The sequence below is a fragment of the Pseudophryne corroboree genome, chromosome 5 (assembly GCF_028390025.1).
Source record: "Pseudophryne corroboree isolate aPseCor3 chromosome 5, aPseCor3.hap2, whole genome shotgun sequence".
NCBI lineage: Eukaryota > Metazoa > Chordata > Amphibia > Anura > Myobatrachidae > Pseudophryne > Pseudophryne corroboree.
The window spans coordinates 149,968,790-149,986,920 of NC_086448.1; the positions used below are offsets into that span (position 1 = coordinate 149,968,790).

Genomic DNA, 18,131 nt, shown 5'->3' on the forward strand with positions numbered 1-18,131 from the left:
ATTATTTCTCCGCTCTCAAATTCTACATTTCATCTATATTGCATCGCTCTCAAGCTTTATTTATTATTTAACTGGTTCCAGCCAGTATCCACTCCGTGCCAACACCTGTCTGGTTCTAACCAGTACCCACAGCAGCATTTTATCTACAGCAGTCCAGCTTTCCCTGGAACACCAGCTGGTACGACCCTGGGCTTTCCTCATTGCTACAGTTGAGCCTGGTAAGGACTTTCCAACTTGCAGATAATAAGAACTGTCTCATACCACCAGAGCTCTGTGGCCCCTGCCACCCTGTAGTACCCAGGAACTGTATTATTATTTCTCTGCTGATTTTTATGTTTCTTTTTACTGCTACTGTGATGCATGGAGTTTGTCATAAATAAATATCATTGACTTTTACTCAAGTTGTCGTGGTCACGCCTTCGGGCGGTTTCTCTTCATGTTACTTACATGTCCAGGGGTCTGATACAACCTCCCAGGTTCCGGTACATCTCAGCCCCTACAACTGAGGCTGCCTTCCGTCAGCTCAGGCCCTCAGTTGTGACAACGTGAATTAGAGGTACTACTGTTTGGTGTAACATGAATGAGGGGTACTTCTGTATGGTGTAACGTGAATTAGGGGTACTACTGTTTGGTATAACTGGAATAAGGGTTACTCCTGTGTGGTGTAACGTGATTTAGGGGTACTTCTGTGTGGTGTAACATTAATAAGGGGTACTTCTGTATGGTGTAATGTGAATAAGGGGTACTTCTGTATGGTGTAATGTGAATGAGAAGTACTTCTGTGTGGGGTAACGTGAATTAGGGATACTTCTGAGTGGCGTATCGTGAATTAGGGGTACTTCTGTGTGGAGTAACATGAATTAGGAGCACTACTGATTGGTGTAAGTGGAATAAGGGTTACTCCTGTGTGGTGTAACGTGAATGAGGGGTACTTCTGTATGGTGTAATGTGAATTAGGGGCACTACTGTTTGGTGTTACGTGAATGAGGTGTACTTCTGTGTGGTGTAACGTGAATAAGAGGTATTTCTGTGTGGTGTAATGTGAATAAGGGGTATTTCTGTATAGTGTAACGTGAATGATAGGTACTTCTGTGTCGTGTAACATAAATTAGGGGTACTCCTGTGTGGAGTAACGTGAATTAGGAATACTATTGTTTGGTGTAACTGGAATAAGGGTTACTCCTGTGTGGTGTAACGTGAATGCGGGGTACTTCTGTATGGTGTAATGTGAATTAGGGGTACTACTGTTTGGTGTAACTGGAATAAGGGGTACTTCTGCATGATGTAATGTGAATGAAAGGTACTTCTGTTTGGTGTAACGTAAATTAGGGGTACTACTATATGGTGTAACGTGAATTAGGAGTACTTTTGTGTGGTGTAACGTGAATAAGGGGTACTTCTGTGTGGTGTAATGTGAATAAGGGGTACTTCTGTATGGTGTAATATGAATGAGGGGCACTTCTGTGTGGTGTAACATGAATGAGGGGTACTTCTGTGAGGTGTAATGTGAATGAGGGGTACTTCTGTGTTGTGTAACGTGAATGAGGGGTACTTCTGTATGGTGTGACATTAATTAGGGGTACTACTGTGTGGTGTAACTGGAATAAGGGGTACTTCTGCATGGTGTAATGTGAATAAGGGGTACTACTGTGTTGTGTAATGTGAATGAGGGGTAATACTGTGTGGTGTAACGTGAATGAGGGGTACTTCTGTATTGTGTCACGTGAATTAGGGGTACTACTGTGTGGTGTAACTGGAATAAGGGGTACTTCTGCCTGGTGTAACGTGAATGAGGGGTACTTCTGTGTGGTGTAACGTGAATGAGGGTTACTCCTGTGAGCTGTAACATGTATGAGGGGTACTACTGTGTGGTGTAACGTGAATGAGGGGTACTTCTGTGTGGTGTAACGTGAATAAGGTGTAATTCTATGTGGTGTAATGTGAATAAGTGGAGCTTCTGTGTGGTGTAACGTGAATGAGGGGTACTACTGTGCGGTGTAACGTGAATGAGGGGTACTACTGTGCGGTGTAACGTGACTAAGGGGTATGCAAATAAAGGATACTGCATATGCTCTCCTTTAATGCCATAAATAATAAGTAAAAGTGAGTGTTTTGCTTTTCTATAATAAGGAGCCACAGACAGGAACCGGAGAATGTACTCCACAAGATGAGGGGAGAATAAGCTGATGTTTGGGGGAGGGGGAATGACAAACACAGCTGGTCCTGGACATGGAACTTTTTCTCCAGAATGATCTTCCTCATTGTATCAGTCACTATAAAATTGGTGTTCATAAAGAGCTGAAAAAAGTCCCTTTGACGTCATAGTGAGCAGTCATCTTTCAGTGTATTTACAACAAAACAGTCTGGGACAAGTCTGTGAAGGTTTTGTACTGATTTTGGGAACAAGTTTAGTTCCTCTCCGAAATGTGTTGCCTGTGGTCTATAGGACTGTAAGTCAATAACACAAGGCAACAATGTTCTCTGTAAGGTACAAGATTGTCTGTAGATGGACTCTAAAAAAAACTGCAGCAGGAATTTTTCTTTAGATGACATTCCTGTTTTACTCTTCGTCTCCCTTCTCATCTCTTGAGCCAACTCTCTGTCCACAGTGCCTAGGATAGTTGTTACAAACTCCTGAATGCTGGTGTGTACCTTCAGCTCAGGTCTGCAAACATTGTAAACCAGTTTTGCAATTTCTCTCTGAAGCACACTTTCTGTGCGTTCAGAATCGCCGGTTTACTCCAATCTTTGCTCTTCATTTGCAAACGCGTGATTGGATTTGCGGTAAACCTTTTTAAAAATTACTTTCCTGCAGAAAATGACTTTTTGAGAGATGGGATTGCTTTCAAATTCAGTCATATTACTGCAGAAGAGAGATAATGGGAAGATGGGAATCTCTTGACCTGAGAAATGTTCTCCAGTTGTGCTCTGGTGAATTGTCATCCACAAATTTCTCTGTACTCTCCAGCACGGTTTCCATGGCAATGGTCAGTTTTGCATGGAATAATGGTTCCTCATTGGCTGTATAAATATGGAACTTGGAAGTGATTCCCACTAATGAACGGTCATCCATGACTGGTCATAATGTGAGACTTTATGGTCATAAAGTGTGGGTTTTGTGTGGATATGTTGCCCATAGCAACCAATCAGATTCTAGATATTATGTTTTAGAAGGTGCTAGATAAATGATAAGTAGAATATGATTGTTTGCTATGGGCAACATCTCTAAAAAAACCTTCATGTTCACATTGCCATGAAAAATATGAGATAGTGCAAGTTCAAGGATGACTTGTATGACTTGTTTCATATTGCAGCAACTTCCCATTAAATGGCTACTAAGATCCCAAAATTCTTTATGAAAATTCACTGCCTGGAAAAGTGGGAATTCAGCTGGTTCGATAACTCCCAGTATAGGTTGTGGCTGTGAAGAACAAGAAAACATGTGTCACTTGGACCAACCTTCAGGCCCCACTATCTAATTTCACAATTATGAGAGACATATAAATATAAAAGCAGCAAGATATTATCATTATTTTTATTATTATCCTTTATTTATATGGCGCTACAAGGGTTCCGCAGCGCCCACTTACAGAGTACATATGCAAATTATCAAAACAGGAAAACAGTGACTTACAGTTGAAGACAATATAGGACAAGTACAGGGTAACTAAACATAACTACATCAGCAGATGACACTGAGATAGGTATCAGGGTGGCCGAAAACGGCAGGATTTGGGGCAGTTGAGGATTATTAAAGTAAGAAAAGGATAAGCACATGAGGGAAGAGGGCCCTACTCGTGAGAGCTAACATTCTAAAGGGAAGGGGCAGACAGACAGAGGTGACCCAGATAGATCGGGGTAGGCCGAGCGTGGAACAGAGGGTTAGCCGTTTGAAGTTCTGTAGAGAGGTGGAGAGTCTGAGGGGGAGAGGTAGAGAATTCCAGAGTAAGGGAGCAGCACGTGAAAAATCTTGGAGATAGGAGTGGGAGGAAGTAATAAGAAGAGAGGAGAGTCGGCGTGCATTAGTAGAGCAAAGGGGATGGGTGGGAGAGTAAAGGGAGATAAGGTCAGAGATGTAAATGGGAGAGGAGTGGGTGAGTGCTTTGTAAGTGAATGTGATAAGTTTGAATTGGATTCTGATGGGAGCCAGTGAAGGACTTGTAGGAGAGGGGAGGTGGGCTTAGTGCATTCGGTAAGGAAGATGAGCCGGGCTGCAGCACTGAGGATAGATTGGAGTGGAGAAAGGTAATTGTCAGGGATGCCAGTTATGAGGAGATTGCAATAGTCCAGTCTGGAAATGACCAGTGAGTGGATAATGGTCTTGGTGGCATCCAGGGTGAGAAAGGGTCTAATTCTGGAAATATTTTTGAGATGAAAATGACAGTTTGTGAGAGGTGCTGAATGTGTGGTTTGAATGTATTGTTGGTGGTGAGGTTGTGCGGGAGGGTGGGAAGATGATCAGCTCAATCTTGAACATGATGAGTTTAAGAAAGCGCTGGGACATCCAGGAAGAGATAGCAAAGAGACAGTTGGAGGTACGAGTGAGGGGAGCCGGGGAGAGATAAGGGGAGGAAAGGTAGATTTGAGTTTCATCGGCATAGAGGTGATATTGGAAGTTAAAAGAACTATATATAAGGTATATACTGTAATAGCAGAACCCAAGAGAAACCCAGTCACCTATGCCTACCGTGCAGTCACCCCCTGTTATCCTACACATGCTTTATGTTAGTGACAGACAGTGCCTGGGAGGATAAGGTTGTAACAGTATAAGAGTAGCACAGCAGATTCAGCATTCAGTAGTGAGGACCTCTAAGTCTGGTGGGGGACATATCAAAAGCATAACATTTTTAAAGGTTTCCCAGAATCGCTCAATTCAATTACTGAATTCCTTCAATTGCTTGCCACTGACGCCGGGAAGGGCCATACTGGGAATAACACCCCCGGTGTCTAAATACAAAAGGGGGTGATTCCGACTTGATTGTAGCTGTGCTAAATTTAGCATAGCTACGATCAGGAACACAGACATGCGGAGGGATGCCCATCACAGGGCTAGGCAGCCCCGCATGTCAGTCCGGCCCCCTCGCAGAAGTGCAAAAGCATCGCACAGCGGCGATGCTTTTGCACTTCAGGAGTAGCTCCCGGCCAGCACAGCTTTTGCGTGCTGGCCCGGGAGTTACTCGTTGCTGACCGGGTCGCAGCGGCTGCGTGTGATGTCACGCAGCAGGTGCGGCCCGTGCCCCCCCCCTCACGGTCTGGCCACGCCTGCATTGCCTGGACCGCGCCCACAAAACTGCGGCCAAACGCTGCCGTGCCGCCCCCTCCCACCCAGAGACCACCTCTGCCTGTCAATCAGGCAGAGGCAATCGCTAGGCAACGACAGCCGTCAGCTAAGCACCGGCGCACTGCTGCGCTGGCGCATGCGCAGTTCTGACCTGATCGCTGCACTGGGAAGAACTGCAGTGAGCGATCTGGTCAGAATGACCCTCTTAAGGTAGTAAGAAATTCCAACTTATTGGGCAGGATGTAATGGAGCCTGGGATCCCGTTTGCCAAAACTCCGGCAGGGGTGGGGGTGACACCATGTGCAACTAAGCCCTTTGCGGGCTCACTGCTCTCGCCACGCTGCAGGCTTTGTGGCTTGCTGCGCTCGCCACAGGTTCTATTCCCACTCTATGGGTGGATACCCACGAGTGGGAATAGCCCCTGTAAGTCGGCATTCCGCCTGTTGGTATTTATAGCAATCATGATTCCGGCGTCGGTATTCTAACTGACAGGATCCTGACCGCCGGCAATGTGACTACATCCCATATATAATCTATCTATCTATCTATCTATCTATCTATCTATCTATCTATCTATCTATCTATCTATCTATCTATCTATCTATCTATCTATCTATCTATCTATCTAGTGAATATCAAGTTTTAGCAATCAAAATATTAGTAAATACAGTTAACTAATGAAAAATAGTATATAGTGATGTTGTCACAATAGCTGATATGTATTCCAGGTCAGCATGATATGTGTATCAATGGCTTGCACTGCCACTGGCTATATGTTTCCAGTGCCCTTGGCACAATAATATGGTATTGATCACAGGGCTGTCTTAACAGCAGTGTAGGCCCCTGGGCAAAGCAATGCACTGGGGCCCCGACCCATCCCCCAGCGATAGGGGTGTGTGGGGGGTTACCAGCAGCAGCTTTGAAGTCCTGCGGGCGGTAGAGGGTGTTCTATCTTCCACTCAGCATGTAGAACCTGGAGCAGCATTTTCTGCTTATCACTCCTTAACTGCACAGATGGACCACCCATGGGAAGTAAGGTCTGAACGGTTGGGTTATGGGGTATGCAGTTAGCATACCTCTCGTCGGGATCCAGGCAGCCACGATACAGACGTCGGGATCCCAATGGGGGCACCATACCTCCACCGGTATACCGGCGAGGTAGATGATCCCCCTCTATGTGTCTCCATGACACCCATAGAGGGAGAATAGAACCTGATGCTCGCCACTGAGCCTGCAGCGCGGCGAGCACAATGAGCCCGCAAGGGGCTTAGTTGTGGTCACTACCCTGCCGCCATTCCACCGCTCGGGATGCCGATGTCGTGATAGTGACATTCGGCATCCCAGGTGGCGGTATTACATACTGAACACAGTTATGGAATGTGTATAGTTTCTCAGGTTTTATTGATGTTTGCATAATTGTATTATAATGCAAGCATAAAGTCTATATCTACATATGCGCTCTGTAAGCTGTTGAAGTCACTTTAAAGCATTTTTAAATAAAAGTTTATTATTATTATATAACCTGGGAATAGAAATCTGTATCTGCTGTAACATATTGTGAATGACACAGATGCATGAAATGAAAGTTGGGATATGGATAATAAGCACTGCAGATGAAATATTGCTGTTTCAATACAGGCAATGCGCAAGCGCATCACCCTTACAGGTGCTCACATCATTTGAGTTACTGAGGACCCCTGGTGGCTGCTTTATGCACTGCAGCTGCTCTCAGTAGAGGGGTGGAGGTTTCCTTCTAGTCACTGAAGTGGGCGTAGCCAGAGTGAGTGACAGCTAACTTATTCAGCTCAGCAGTTGTTTCTGTGGCTCACACTAGCCGACTGCAGGCAGCACGATGAGTATCCCGGCTAAAGTCATCATTTGCTTGCTGAGGAATGACCTGAGGTTTCATGACAATGAGGTACGGATAGTGGGTCACGCTTTAACCCTGCGCTTCTGTAATACTATGCGTGCAAATGTGTGTTCAGTGATATGCTCGCGAATTGCAGACCCCCATGTGCATGTTACCTTCATAATGCAGACTACAGGCACAGTACAGTATATACTCTATTGCCTGTATGTGTTACTGACAAAGAGCCAACAGCTGTGTGTGTGCAGTTGTTGTACAGAGCTGGTTATACAACACCCTCACTGCTTCTAATTATACAGTACTTGTGTGTCTGTGTGTTATGAGTGCACTGGAGGCTTGTTGTGTAAGAGAGGCGGAGTCTCCCATTATGTTACACATGTGGCATCTTCTCAGTTTGTCAAACTGGCTTTGTGTCCGTAAATATAAATTCTTAATCCAAATAAATCTCAAAATGTATTATGCCTACTGTATCCGCTATAGTCAGATATATTATACTCCATATAGTACAGATCCTCAGTGGCAGAAAATAGGATTTTGATACCTACCGGTAAATCATTTTCTCCTAGTCAGTAGAGGATGCTGGGGACGACATCAAGACCATGGGGTATAGACTGGATCCGCAGGAGACATGGGCACTCTAAAGACTTTTCATTGGGTGTGAACTGGCTCCTCCCTCTATGCCCCTCCTCCAGACCTCAGTTGTAGAAACTGTGCCCAGGGAGACTGACATTTCGAGGGAAAGAATTACTTAAACTAGTGGTGAGATATCTACCAACTCACACCCTCAACCATGCCGCACACATGGCATTCAACATAACACACGCCAACAGGCATGAACCAATTGCAGCAACATGCTGAAAACTAAGATAACACAACTTGTGTAATTCTAATAACTAAACTGCAGGTAAAGTACGCACTGGGACGGGCGCCCAGCATCCTCTACGGACTAGGAGAAAAGGATTTACCGGTAGGTATCAAAATCCTATTTTCTCTGACGTCCTAGTGGATGCTGGGGACTCCGTAAGGACCATGGGGAATAGCGGCTCCGCAGGAGATTGGGCACAACTAAGAAAGATTTAGGACTACCTGGTGTGCACTGGCTCCTCCCTCTATGCCCCTCCTCCAGACCTCAGTTAGAATTTTGTGCCCGGCCGAGCTGGTTGCACACTAGGGGCTCTCCTGAGCTCTTAGAAAAGAAAGTATATTTAGGTTTTTTATTTTCAGTGAGATCTGCTGGCAACAGACTCACTGCTTCGAGGGACTGAGGGGAGAAGAAGCGAACCTACCTGCTTGCAGCTAGCTTGGGCTTCTTAGGCTACTGGACACCATTAGCTCCAGAGGGATCGAACAGAGGCCCAGCCTCGGTCGTCCGGTCCCGGAGCCGCGCCGCCGTCCCCCTTGCAGAGCCAGAAGCAAGAAGAACGTCCAGAAAATCGGCGGCTGAAGACTCCGGTCTTCATTAAGGTAGCGCACAGCACTGCAGCTGTGCGCCATTGCTCCCCATGCACACCTCACACTCCGGTCACTGATGGGTGCAGGGCGCTGGTGGGGCTGGGCTGCAATATAAATACCTTAGCTTGGCAAAAAAACACATAATATAGTCAGTAAGACTATATATGTGTAAAATCCCCTGCCAAAAATATCCTGAAAAAAGCGGGAGAAGTCCGCCGTGAAGGGGGCGGGGCTATCTCCCTCAGCACACTGGCGCCATTTTCTCTCACAGCTCCGCTGGAAGGACGCTCCCCAGGCTCTCCCCTGCAGTTTCCAGGCTCAATAGGGTAAAAAAGAGAGGGGGGGCACTAAATTTAGGCGCAAATTGTGTATTATAGCAGCTATAGGGGAAAAATCACTGTGTGTAGTGTGTATCCCTGGATTATATAGCGCTCTGGTGTGTGCTGGCATACTCTCTCTCTGTCTCCCCAAAGGACTTTGTGGGGTCCTGTCCTCAGTCAGAGCATTCCCTGTGTGTGTGCGGTGTGTCGGTACGGCTGTGTCGACATGTTTGATGAAGAGGCTTATGTGGAGGCGGAGCAGGTGCCGATAAATGTGATGTCACCCCCTGCGGGGTCGACACCTGAATGGATGGACATGTGGAAGGAATTACGCGACAGTGTCAACTCCTTACATAAAAGGTTTGACGACATAGCAGATGTGGGACAGCCGGCTGCTCAGCCCGTGCCTGCCCAGGCGTCTCAAAAGCCATCAGGGGCTCTAAAACGCCCACTACCTCAGATGGCAGACACAGATGTCGACATGGATACTGACTCCAGTGTCGACGACGATGAGACTAGTGTACATTCCAATAGAGCCATTCGTTATATGATTACGGCAATGAAAAATGTGTTGCACATTTCTGATATTACCCCAGGTACCACAAAAAAGGGTATTATGTTTGGGGAGAAAAAGCTACCAGTGGTGTTTCCCCCATCTGATGAATTAAATGAAGTGTGTGAAGAAGCGTGGGCTTCCCCCGATAAGAAACTGGTAATTTCAAAAAAGTTACTAATGGCGTACCCTTTCCCGCCAAAGGACAGGTCACGTTGGGAGACATCCCCTAGGGTGGATAAAGCGCTCACACGTCTGTCAAAAAAGGTGGCACTACCGTCTCCGGACACGGCCGCCCTAAAGGAACCTGCGGATAGAAAGCAGGAGGCTATCCTGAAGTCTGTATATACACACTCAGGAATTATACTGAGACCGGCTATTGCTTCAGCATGGATGTGCAGTGCTGCAGCTGCGTGGTCAGATTCCCTGTCGGAAAACATTGATACCCTAGATAGGGACACTATATTGCTAACCGTAGAGCATATTAAAGACGCTGTCTTATACATGAGAGATGCACAGAGGGATATTTGCCGGCTGGCATCTAAAATAAACGCAATGTCCATTTCTGCCAGGAGAGGATTGTGGACTCTGCAGTGGACAGGAGATGCAGATTCTAAAAGGCACATGGAAGTTTTGCCTTACAAGGTTGAGGAGTTGTTTGGGGATGGTCTCTCGGACCTCGTTTCCACAGCGACAGCTGGGAAGTCAGCATTTTTACCCCATGTTCCCTCACAGCCAAAGAAAGCACCGTATTATCAGGTAGAGTCCTTTCGGCCCCAGAAAGGCAAGCGGGTTAGAGGCGCGTCCTTTCTGCCCAGAGGCAGAGGTAGAGGGAAAAAGCTGCAACATACAGCCAGTTCCCAGGAACAAAAGTCCTCCCCCGCTTCCTCTAAGTCCACCGCATGACACTGGGGCTCCACAGGCGGAGCCAGGTACGGTGGGGGCCCGTCTCAAGAACTTCAGCGACCAGTGGGTTCGCTCACGGGTGGATCCCTGGATTCTACAAGTAGTATCTCAGGGGTACAAGCTGGAATTCGAGACGTCTCCCCCTCGCCGTTTCCTCAAATCTGCCTTGCCGACAGCTCCCCCGGACAGGGAGGCAGTGCTGGAGGCGATTCACAAGCTGTTTTCTCAGCAGGTGATAATCAAGGTACCCCTCCTTCAACAAGGACGGGGTTACTATTCCACAATGTTTGTGGTACCGAAACCGGACGGTTCGGTGAGACCCATTTTAAATTTAAAATCCTTGAACACTTATATAAGAAGGTTCAAGTTCAAGATGGAATCACTCAGGGCGGTGATTGCAAGCCTGGACGAGGGGGATTACATGGTATCACTGGACATCAAGGATGCTTACCTGCATGTCCCCATTTACCCTCCTCACCAGGAGTACCTCAGATTTGTGGTACAGGACTGTCATTACCAATTCCAGACGTTGCCGTTTGGTCTGTCCACGGCACCGAGGGTATTTACCAAGGTAATGGCCGAAATGATGATACTCCTTCGAAAAAAGGGAGTGTTAATTATCCCGTACTTGGACGATCTCCTTATAAAGGCGAGGTCCAGGGAACAGTTGTTGATCGGAGTGACACTTGCTCGGGAAGTGCTACAACAGCACGGCTGGATCCTGAATTTTCCAAAGTCGCAGCTGGTTCCTACAACGCATCTACTGTTCCTGGGGATGGTTCTGGATACGGAACAGAAAAAAGTGTTTCTCCCGGAGGAGAAGGCCAGGGAGTTGTCATCTCTAGTCAGAGACCTCCTAAAACCAAAACAGGTGTCGGTGCACCATTGCACGCGAGTCCAGGGAAAGATGGTGGCTTCTTACGAAGCAATTCCTTTCGGAAGGTTCCATGCAAGGATCTTTCAGTGGGATCTGTTGGACAAATGGTCCGGATCGCATCTTCAGATAACCCTGTCTCCAAGGACCAGGGTGCCGCTGTTGTGGTGGCTGCAGAGTGCTCATCTTCTAGAGGGCCGCAGATTCGGCATACAGGACTGGGTCCTGGTGACCACGGATGCCAGCCTTCGAGGTTGGGGGGCAGTCACACAGGGAAGAAACTTCCAAGGACTATGGACGAGTCAGGAGACTTCCCTACACATAAATATTCTGGAACTAAGGGCCATTTACAATGCCCTAAGTCAGGCAAGACCCCTGCTTCAACACCAGCCGGTGCTGATCCAGTCAGACAACATCACGGCGGTCGCCCATGTAAACCGACAGGGCGGCACAAGAAGCAGGATGGCGATGGCAGAAGCCACAAGGATTCTCCGATGGGCGGAAAATCACGTGATAGCACTGTCAGTAGTGTTCATTCCGGGAGTGGACAACTGGGAAGCAGACTTCCTCAGCAGGCACGACCTCCACCCGGGAGAGTGGGGACTTCATCCAGAAGTCTTCAAGCTGATTGTAAATCGCTGGGAACAGCCACAGGTGGACATGATGGCGTCCCGCCTCAACAAAAAGCTAAAAAGATATTGCGCCAGGTCAAGGGACCCTCAGACGATAGCTGTGGACGCTCTAGTGACACCGTGGGTGTAACAGTCGGTTTATGTGTTCCCTCCTCTGCCTCTCATACCCAAGGTACTGAGAATAATAAGAAGGAGAGGAGTAAGAACTATACTTGTGGTTCCGGATTGGCCAAGAAGAGCTTGGTACCCAGAACTTCAAGAAATGATCTCAGAGAACCCATGGCCTCTGCCGCTCAGACAGGACCTGCTGCAGCAGGGACCCTGTCTGTTCCAAGACTTACCGCGGCTGCGTTTGACGGCATGGCGGTTGAACGCCGGATCCTGAAGGAAAAGGGCATTCCGGAGGAAGTCAACCCTACGCTGATTAAAGCTAGGAAGGAGGTGACCGCAAACCATTATCACCGCATATGGCGAAAATATGTTGCGTGGTGTGAGGCCAGAAGGGCCCCAACGGAGGAATTTCAGCTGGGTCGATTTCTGCACTTCCTACAGTCAGGGGTGACTATGGGCCTCAAATTGGGTTCCATTAAGGTCCAGATTTCGGCTCTGTCGATTTTCTAACAAAAAGAACTGGCTTCACTGCCTGAAGTTCAGACGTTTGTTAAAGAAGTACTGCATATTCAGCCCCCTTTTGTGCCTCCAGTGGCACCTTGGGATCTCAACGTGGTGTTGAATTTCCTTAAGTCACATTGGTTTGAGCCACTTAAAACCGTGGAACTAAAATATCTCACGTGGAAAGTGGTCATGCTGTTGGCCTTGGCTTCGGCCAGGCGTGTGTCAGAATTGGCGGCTTTGTCATGTAAAAGCCCTTATCTGATTTTCCATATGAATAGAGCGGAATTGAGGACTCGTCCCCAATTTCTTCCTAAGGTGGTATATCAGCTTTTCATTTGAACCAACCTATTGTGCTGCCTTCGGCTACTAAGGACTTGGAGGATTCCAAGTTGCTGAACGTAGTCAGGGCCCTGAAAATCTATGTTTCCAGGACGGCTGGAGTCAGGAAAACTGACTCGCTATTTATCCTGTATGCGCCCAACAAGCTGGGTGCTCCTGCTTCAAAGCAGTCTATTGCTCGCTGGATCTGTAGTACGATTCAACTTGCACATTCTGCGGCTGGACTGCCGCCTCCTAAATCTGTAAAAGCCCATTCCACGAGGAAAGTGGGCTCTTCTTGGGCGGCTGCCCGAGGGGTCTCGGCTTTACAACTTTGCCGAGCTGCTACTTGGTCGGGTTCAAACACGTTTGCTAAGTTCTACAAGTTTGATACCCTGGCTGAGGAGGACCTTGCTTTTGCTCATTCGGTGCTGCAGAGTCATCTGCACTCTCCCGCCCGTTTGGGAGCTTTGGTATAATCCCCATGGTCCTTACGTAGTTCCCAGCATCCACTAGGACGTCAGAGAAAATAAGAATTTACTCACCGGTAATTCTATTTCTCGTAGTCCGTAGTGGATGCTGGGCGCCCATCCCAAGTGCTGATTGTCTGCAATACTTGTATATAGTTATTGCCTAACTAAAGGGTTATTGTTTGGAGCCATCTGTTTGAGAGGCTCAGTTGTTATTCATACTGTTCACTGGGTATAGTATCACGAGTTGTACGGTGTGATTGGTGTGGCTGGTATGAGTCTTACCCGGGATTCCAAAATCCTTTCCTTATTGTGTCAGCTCTTCCGGGCACAGTTTCCTAACTGAGGTCTGGAGGAGGGGCATAGAGGGAGGAGCCAGTGCACACCAGGTAGTCCTAAATCTTTCTTAGTTGTGCCCAGTCTCCTGCGGAGCCGCTATTCCCCATGGTCCTTACGGAGTCCCCAGCATCCACTACGGACTACGAGAAATAGAATTACCGGTGAGTAAATTCTTATTTTCTCATACATCCTAGAGGATGCTGGGGACGACATCAAGACCATGGGGTCTATACCAAAGCTCCAGTACGGGCGGGAGAGTGCGGATGACCCTGCAGCACCGATTGACCGAACTTGAGGTCTTCATCGGCCAAGGTATCAAACTTGTAAAATTCAGCAAATGTGTTTGACCCTGACCAAGTAGCTGCTCGGCAAAGTTGCAATGCCGAGACCCCCCGGGCAGCCGCCCAGGATCAGCCCACCTTCCTAGTGGAATGGGCCTTCACCGACGTCGGTAACGGCAATCCAGCCGTAGTATGAGCATGCTGCATCGTACTTCTGATCCAACGCGCAATAGTCTGCTTGGAAGCAGGACACCCAATCTTGTTGGGAGCATACAGGACAAACAAAGACTCTGTTTTCCGTATTCGAGCTGTTCTAGCGACATAAATCTTCAAAGCCCTAACCACATCTAGAGATTTTGACTCAGTGAACGTGTCAGTAACTACTGGCACCACAATAGGTTGGTTTATGTGGTAAAATGAAACCACCTTCGGAAGAAAATGTTGACGAGTCCTCAACTCTGCCCTATCTTCATGGAAGATCAGGTAAGGGCTCTTGTGAGACAAGGCCCCCAATTCAGACACCCGCTGCGCGGATGCCAATGCCAAATGCATCACCACTTTCCAAGTGAGAAACTTCAACTCTATCTCTTGTAGAGGCTCAAACCAATCTGATTGAAGGAACTGCAACACCACGTTAAGGTCCCATGGTGCCACTGGAGGCTTAAATGGAGGCTGGATGTGCAGAACCCCTTTCACGAAGGTCTGAACCTCTGGAAGAGAGGCCGATTGTTTTTGAAAGAATACTGACAAGGCCGAAATCTGGACCTTGATTGATCCCAATCTTAAGGCCCGCCTCCACACCAGCCTGCAGAAAATTGAGAAAACGTCCCAACTCAAACTCTTCGGTAGGAGCCTTCTTGGATCCACACCAAGACACATATTTTCTCCAAATACGGTGGTAAAGTTTCAACGTTACTCCTTTCCTGGTCTGAATAAGGGTGGGGATGACTTCCTTGGAATACCTTTTCGGGCTAGGATCCGGCGCTCAGCAGCCATGCCGTCAAACGTAGCCGCGGTAAGTCTTGATACACGCACGGCCCCTGCTGCAGCAGGCCCTCGCGAAAAGGAAGAGGCCGAGGATCTTCTATGAGCAACTCCTGAAGATCTGGGTACCAAGCCCTCCTTGGCCAGTCTGGGGCAATGAAGATTGCTTGAACTCTTCTTCTTCTTATGATCCTGAGCACTTTTGGGATCAGCGGAAGTGGAGGGAAGACATACACTGACCGGAACACACACTGGGCCACCAGCGCATCCACTGCTATTGCTTGAGGGTCTCTCGACCTGGAACAATATCTCTGAAGCTTCTTGTTGAGATGAGATGCCATCATGTCTACTTGAGGAACTCCCCAAAGACTTGTCACCTCTGTGAAGACTTCTTGGTGTAGGCCCCACTCTCCTGGATGGAGATCGTGTCTGCTGAGGAAGTCTGCTTCCCAGTTGTCTACTCCCGGAATGAAAATTGGCGACAGAGCCTTTACATGTCTTTCTGCCCAGAGGAGGATCTTCGTCACCTCTGCCATTGCCGCTCTGCTTTTCGTTCCGCCCTGCCTGTTTATGTATGCGACTGCTGTTACATTGTCCGACTGGATCTGCACGGGATGATCTTGAAGAAGATGTACCTCTTGTTGAAAACCGTTGTAAATGGCTCTCAATTCCAGCACGTTTATGTGAAGGCAGGCTTCCTGACTTGACCATTTTCCCTGGAAGCTTTCTCCCTGAGTGACAGCTCCCCAGCCTCGGAGACTTGCATCCGTGGTTACCAGGAGCCAGTCCTGAATCCCGAACCTGCATCCCTCTAGTAGGTGAGAACTGTGTAGCCACCGCAGGAGCGAAATCCTGGCTTTTGACGACAGGCTTATCTTCCGGTGCCTGTGTAGGTGGGGTCCCGACCACTTGTCCAACAGGTCCCACTGGAATACCCTGGCATGGAACCTGCCAAACTGTAAGGCCTCGTAGGCCGCCATCATCTTCCCCCAACAACCGAATGCACTGATTGATCGACACACTCGATGGTTTCAATATCTGTTTTACCATTTTCTGGATTTCCAGAGCCTTTTCCACCGGAAGAAATACTCTCTGAAATTCTGTGTCCAGAATCATCCCGAGAAAAGACAATCTTGTCGTCTGTTCCAACTGTGACTTTGGATAATTTTATGATCCAACCGTGTTGTTGGAGTATTGACAGGGAGAGTGTGATGTTTTGCAACAACTGCTCCCTGGATCTCACCTTTATCAGGAGATCATCTAGATAAGGAATTATATTGACTCCTTTTTGATGCAGGAGAACCATCATCTCCGCCATCACCTTGGTGAATACCCTCGGCGCCGTGGAGAGACTGAAAGGACGTCTGGAATTGGTAATGGCAATCCTAAACCGCCAATCTCAGATAAGCCTGGTGATAAATGGGAACATGCAGGTAAGCATCTTTTATGTCTACCAACACCATGTAGTCCCCCTCCTCCAGACTGGAAGTCACTGCCCTCAGTGATTCCATTTTGAACTTGAATCGTTTCAAGTAGAGATTCAGATTTTTCAGGTTTAGGATCGGTCTGACCGAGCCGTCCGGCTTCGGAACTACAAAAAAGCTTGAATAAAACCCCTCCCCTTGTTGGGACAAAGGTACCAGGACTATGACCTGATCCTGACATAATTTTTGGATTGCCGCTGTTGCTGCTTCCCTTTCTGGAAGAGAAGCTGGCAAGGTCGATTTGAAAAATCGGCATGGGGAAACGTCTTGAAACTCCAGCTTGTATCCCTGGGACACTATTTGCAACACCCAGGGATCCAGGTCAGACAGAACCCAACCTTGGCTGAACAGTTTGAGATGTGCCCCCACCTGAGCGGCCTCCTGCAAAGGAGCCCCAGCGTCATGCTGAAGATTTGGCAGAAGTAGGGGTAGACTTCTGCTCCTGGGAACCTGAAGCTGCTGTGGACTTCTTTCCCTTTCCCCTTCCCCTACCCGCAAAGAAGGGGGAACCTCTCGCTTTTTTGTATTTATTGGGCCGAAAGGACTGCATGTGCGGGTGATATGTCTTTTTTTGCCGGTGCAGGCGCAGAGGGCAAAAATGTCGACTTACCTGCGGTAGCATCCAGTCCATCGCCAAATAAGGCCTCACCTTTATTTGGGAGAGCCTCCATATTTCTTTTGGAATCTGCTTCCGCGTTCCACTGGCGAATCCACATAGCCCGCCGAGCCGATACTGCCATGGTAGTGGCTTGTAAACTCAAGTCCAATATCTTTCTTCGCTGCTAGCATGTAGGCGGCAGCGCCTTTGATATTCCCTAACTTAAGGAGTATCACATTTTTGTCAATCGTATCAATTTCTGATGACCTGCTTTCTGACCATTTTTTTTTCCAAATATATTTTATTGAGGTACAGACATAAACCAAAATGAGCAATACAAGTAATAGGTATAAAGCCTAATATACAAAACTAAGAATATCTGAGCGAGGAGATATAGAGCGGCAACTGTATAATCCCAATTATACCTCACTTTTTCCATTTTCAAATATAAAACATGTGGACTAGAAAGGAGTGACCAGAACACAGTATGATAGAATGATACAAATAGGCGTAGAAGTAAAAATACACCTCTACAGAATCACAACAGGTCCTATATTATACTGAACTATACTAATATCAAGGTGTCCTTCAACATGGAGAACATATATCTAAAAGAAAAAAAAAATTAAGGATAAAAAAAATATAACAAAAATAAACGTAACTAAATCGTTGTCCGCCAAGGCCCACAACCCATCCATGGAAAGAATATCAGGGCAGAGAAAAGAGAAAAGGATATGAGTACTGGAGATCAAAGAGAGATTGAAAAAGGAGTGGAGTGAGACGGGGGAAGGGGGGGGCTTAGAGGAGAGAAGAGAGTGTAAGAGAAAAAGAAAGGGCTGGCTCATGAAGCAGATGGAGGGCTCCCATCGCGTCGAGTTATGGAAGAGAAATAGGGGGTCTATGGTCTAAAAGTTGGTGACAGTACCAAGTGATGTAGTGAAAGCTTTGTTGGTGGATGGCTCATTTAGTGGATGTGGGCAGTGTGTGGATGTATTTGCCCCAGCATAGAAATAATGCAGAGGTAAGAGTCTCTTTATCAAGAGAGGTCTCCAACCAGTCCATGGTAAAAAGGAAGAGCAGTCTGGAGGTGGCCATGGGTAGGGAGGGGGGAGTAGCGTGTATCCACTGCTGGAGAATAGCTTTTCTCCCCACAGCTG

At 47.5% G+C, this 18,131-nt stretch overlaps 1 protein-coding gene across 1 annotated transcript in view; it reads left to right on the forward strand.

Moving 5' to 3' along the window:
- Window positions 1–7,050: 7,050 nt before the first annotated feature.
- The window catches only part of LOC134927405 (cryptochrome DASH), a 123,605-nt gene continuing 112,524 nt past the window's right edge, over window positions 7,051–18,131 (forward strand). The window contains exon 1 of the mRNA XM_063921811.1: window positions 7,051–7,199. Coding sequence (XP_063777881.1) covers window positions 7,134–7,199 — 66 coding nt within the window. The 5' untranslated portion in view covers window positions 7,051–7,133. The remainder of the gene's footprint in view (window positions 7,200–18,131) is intronic.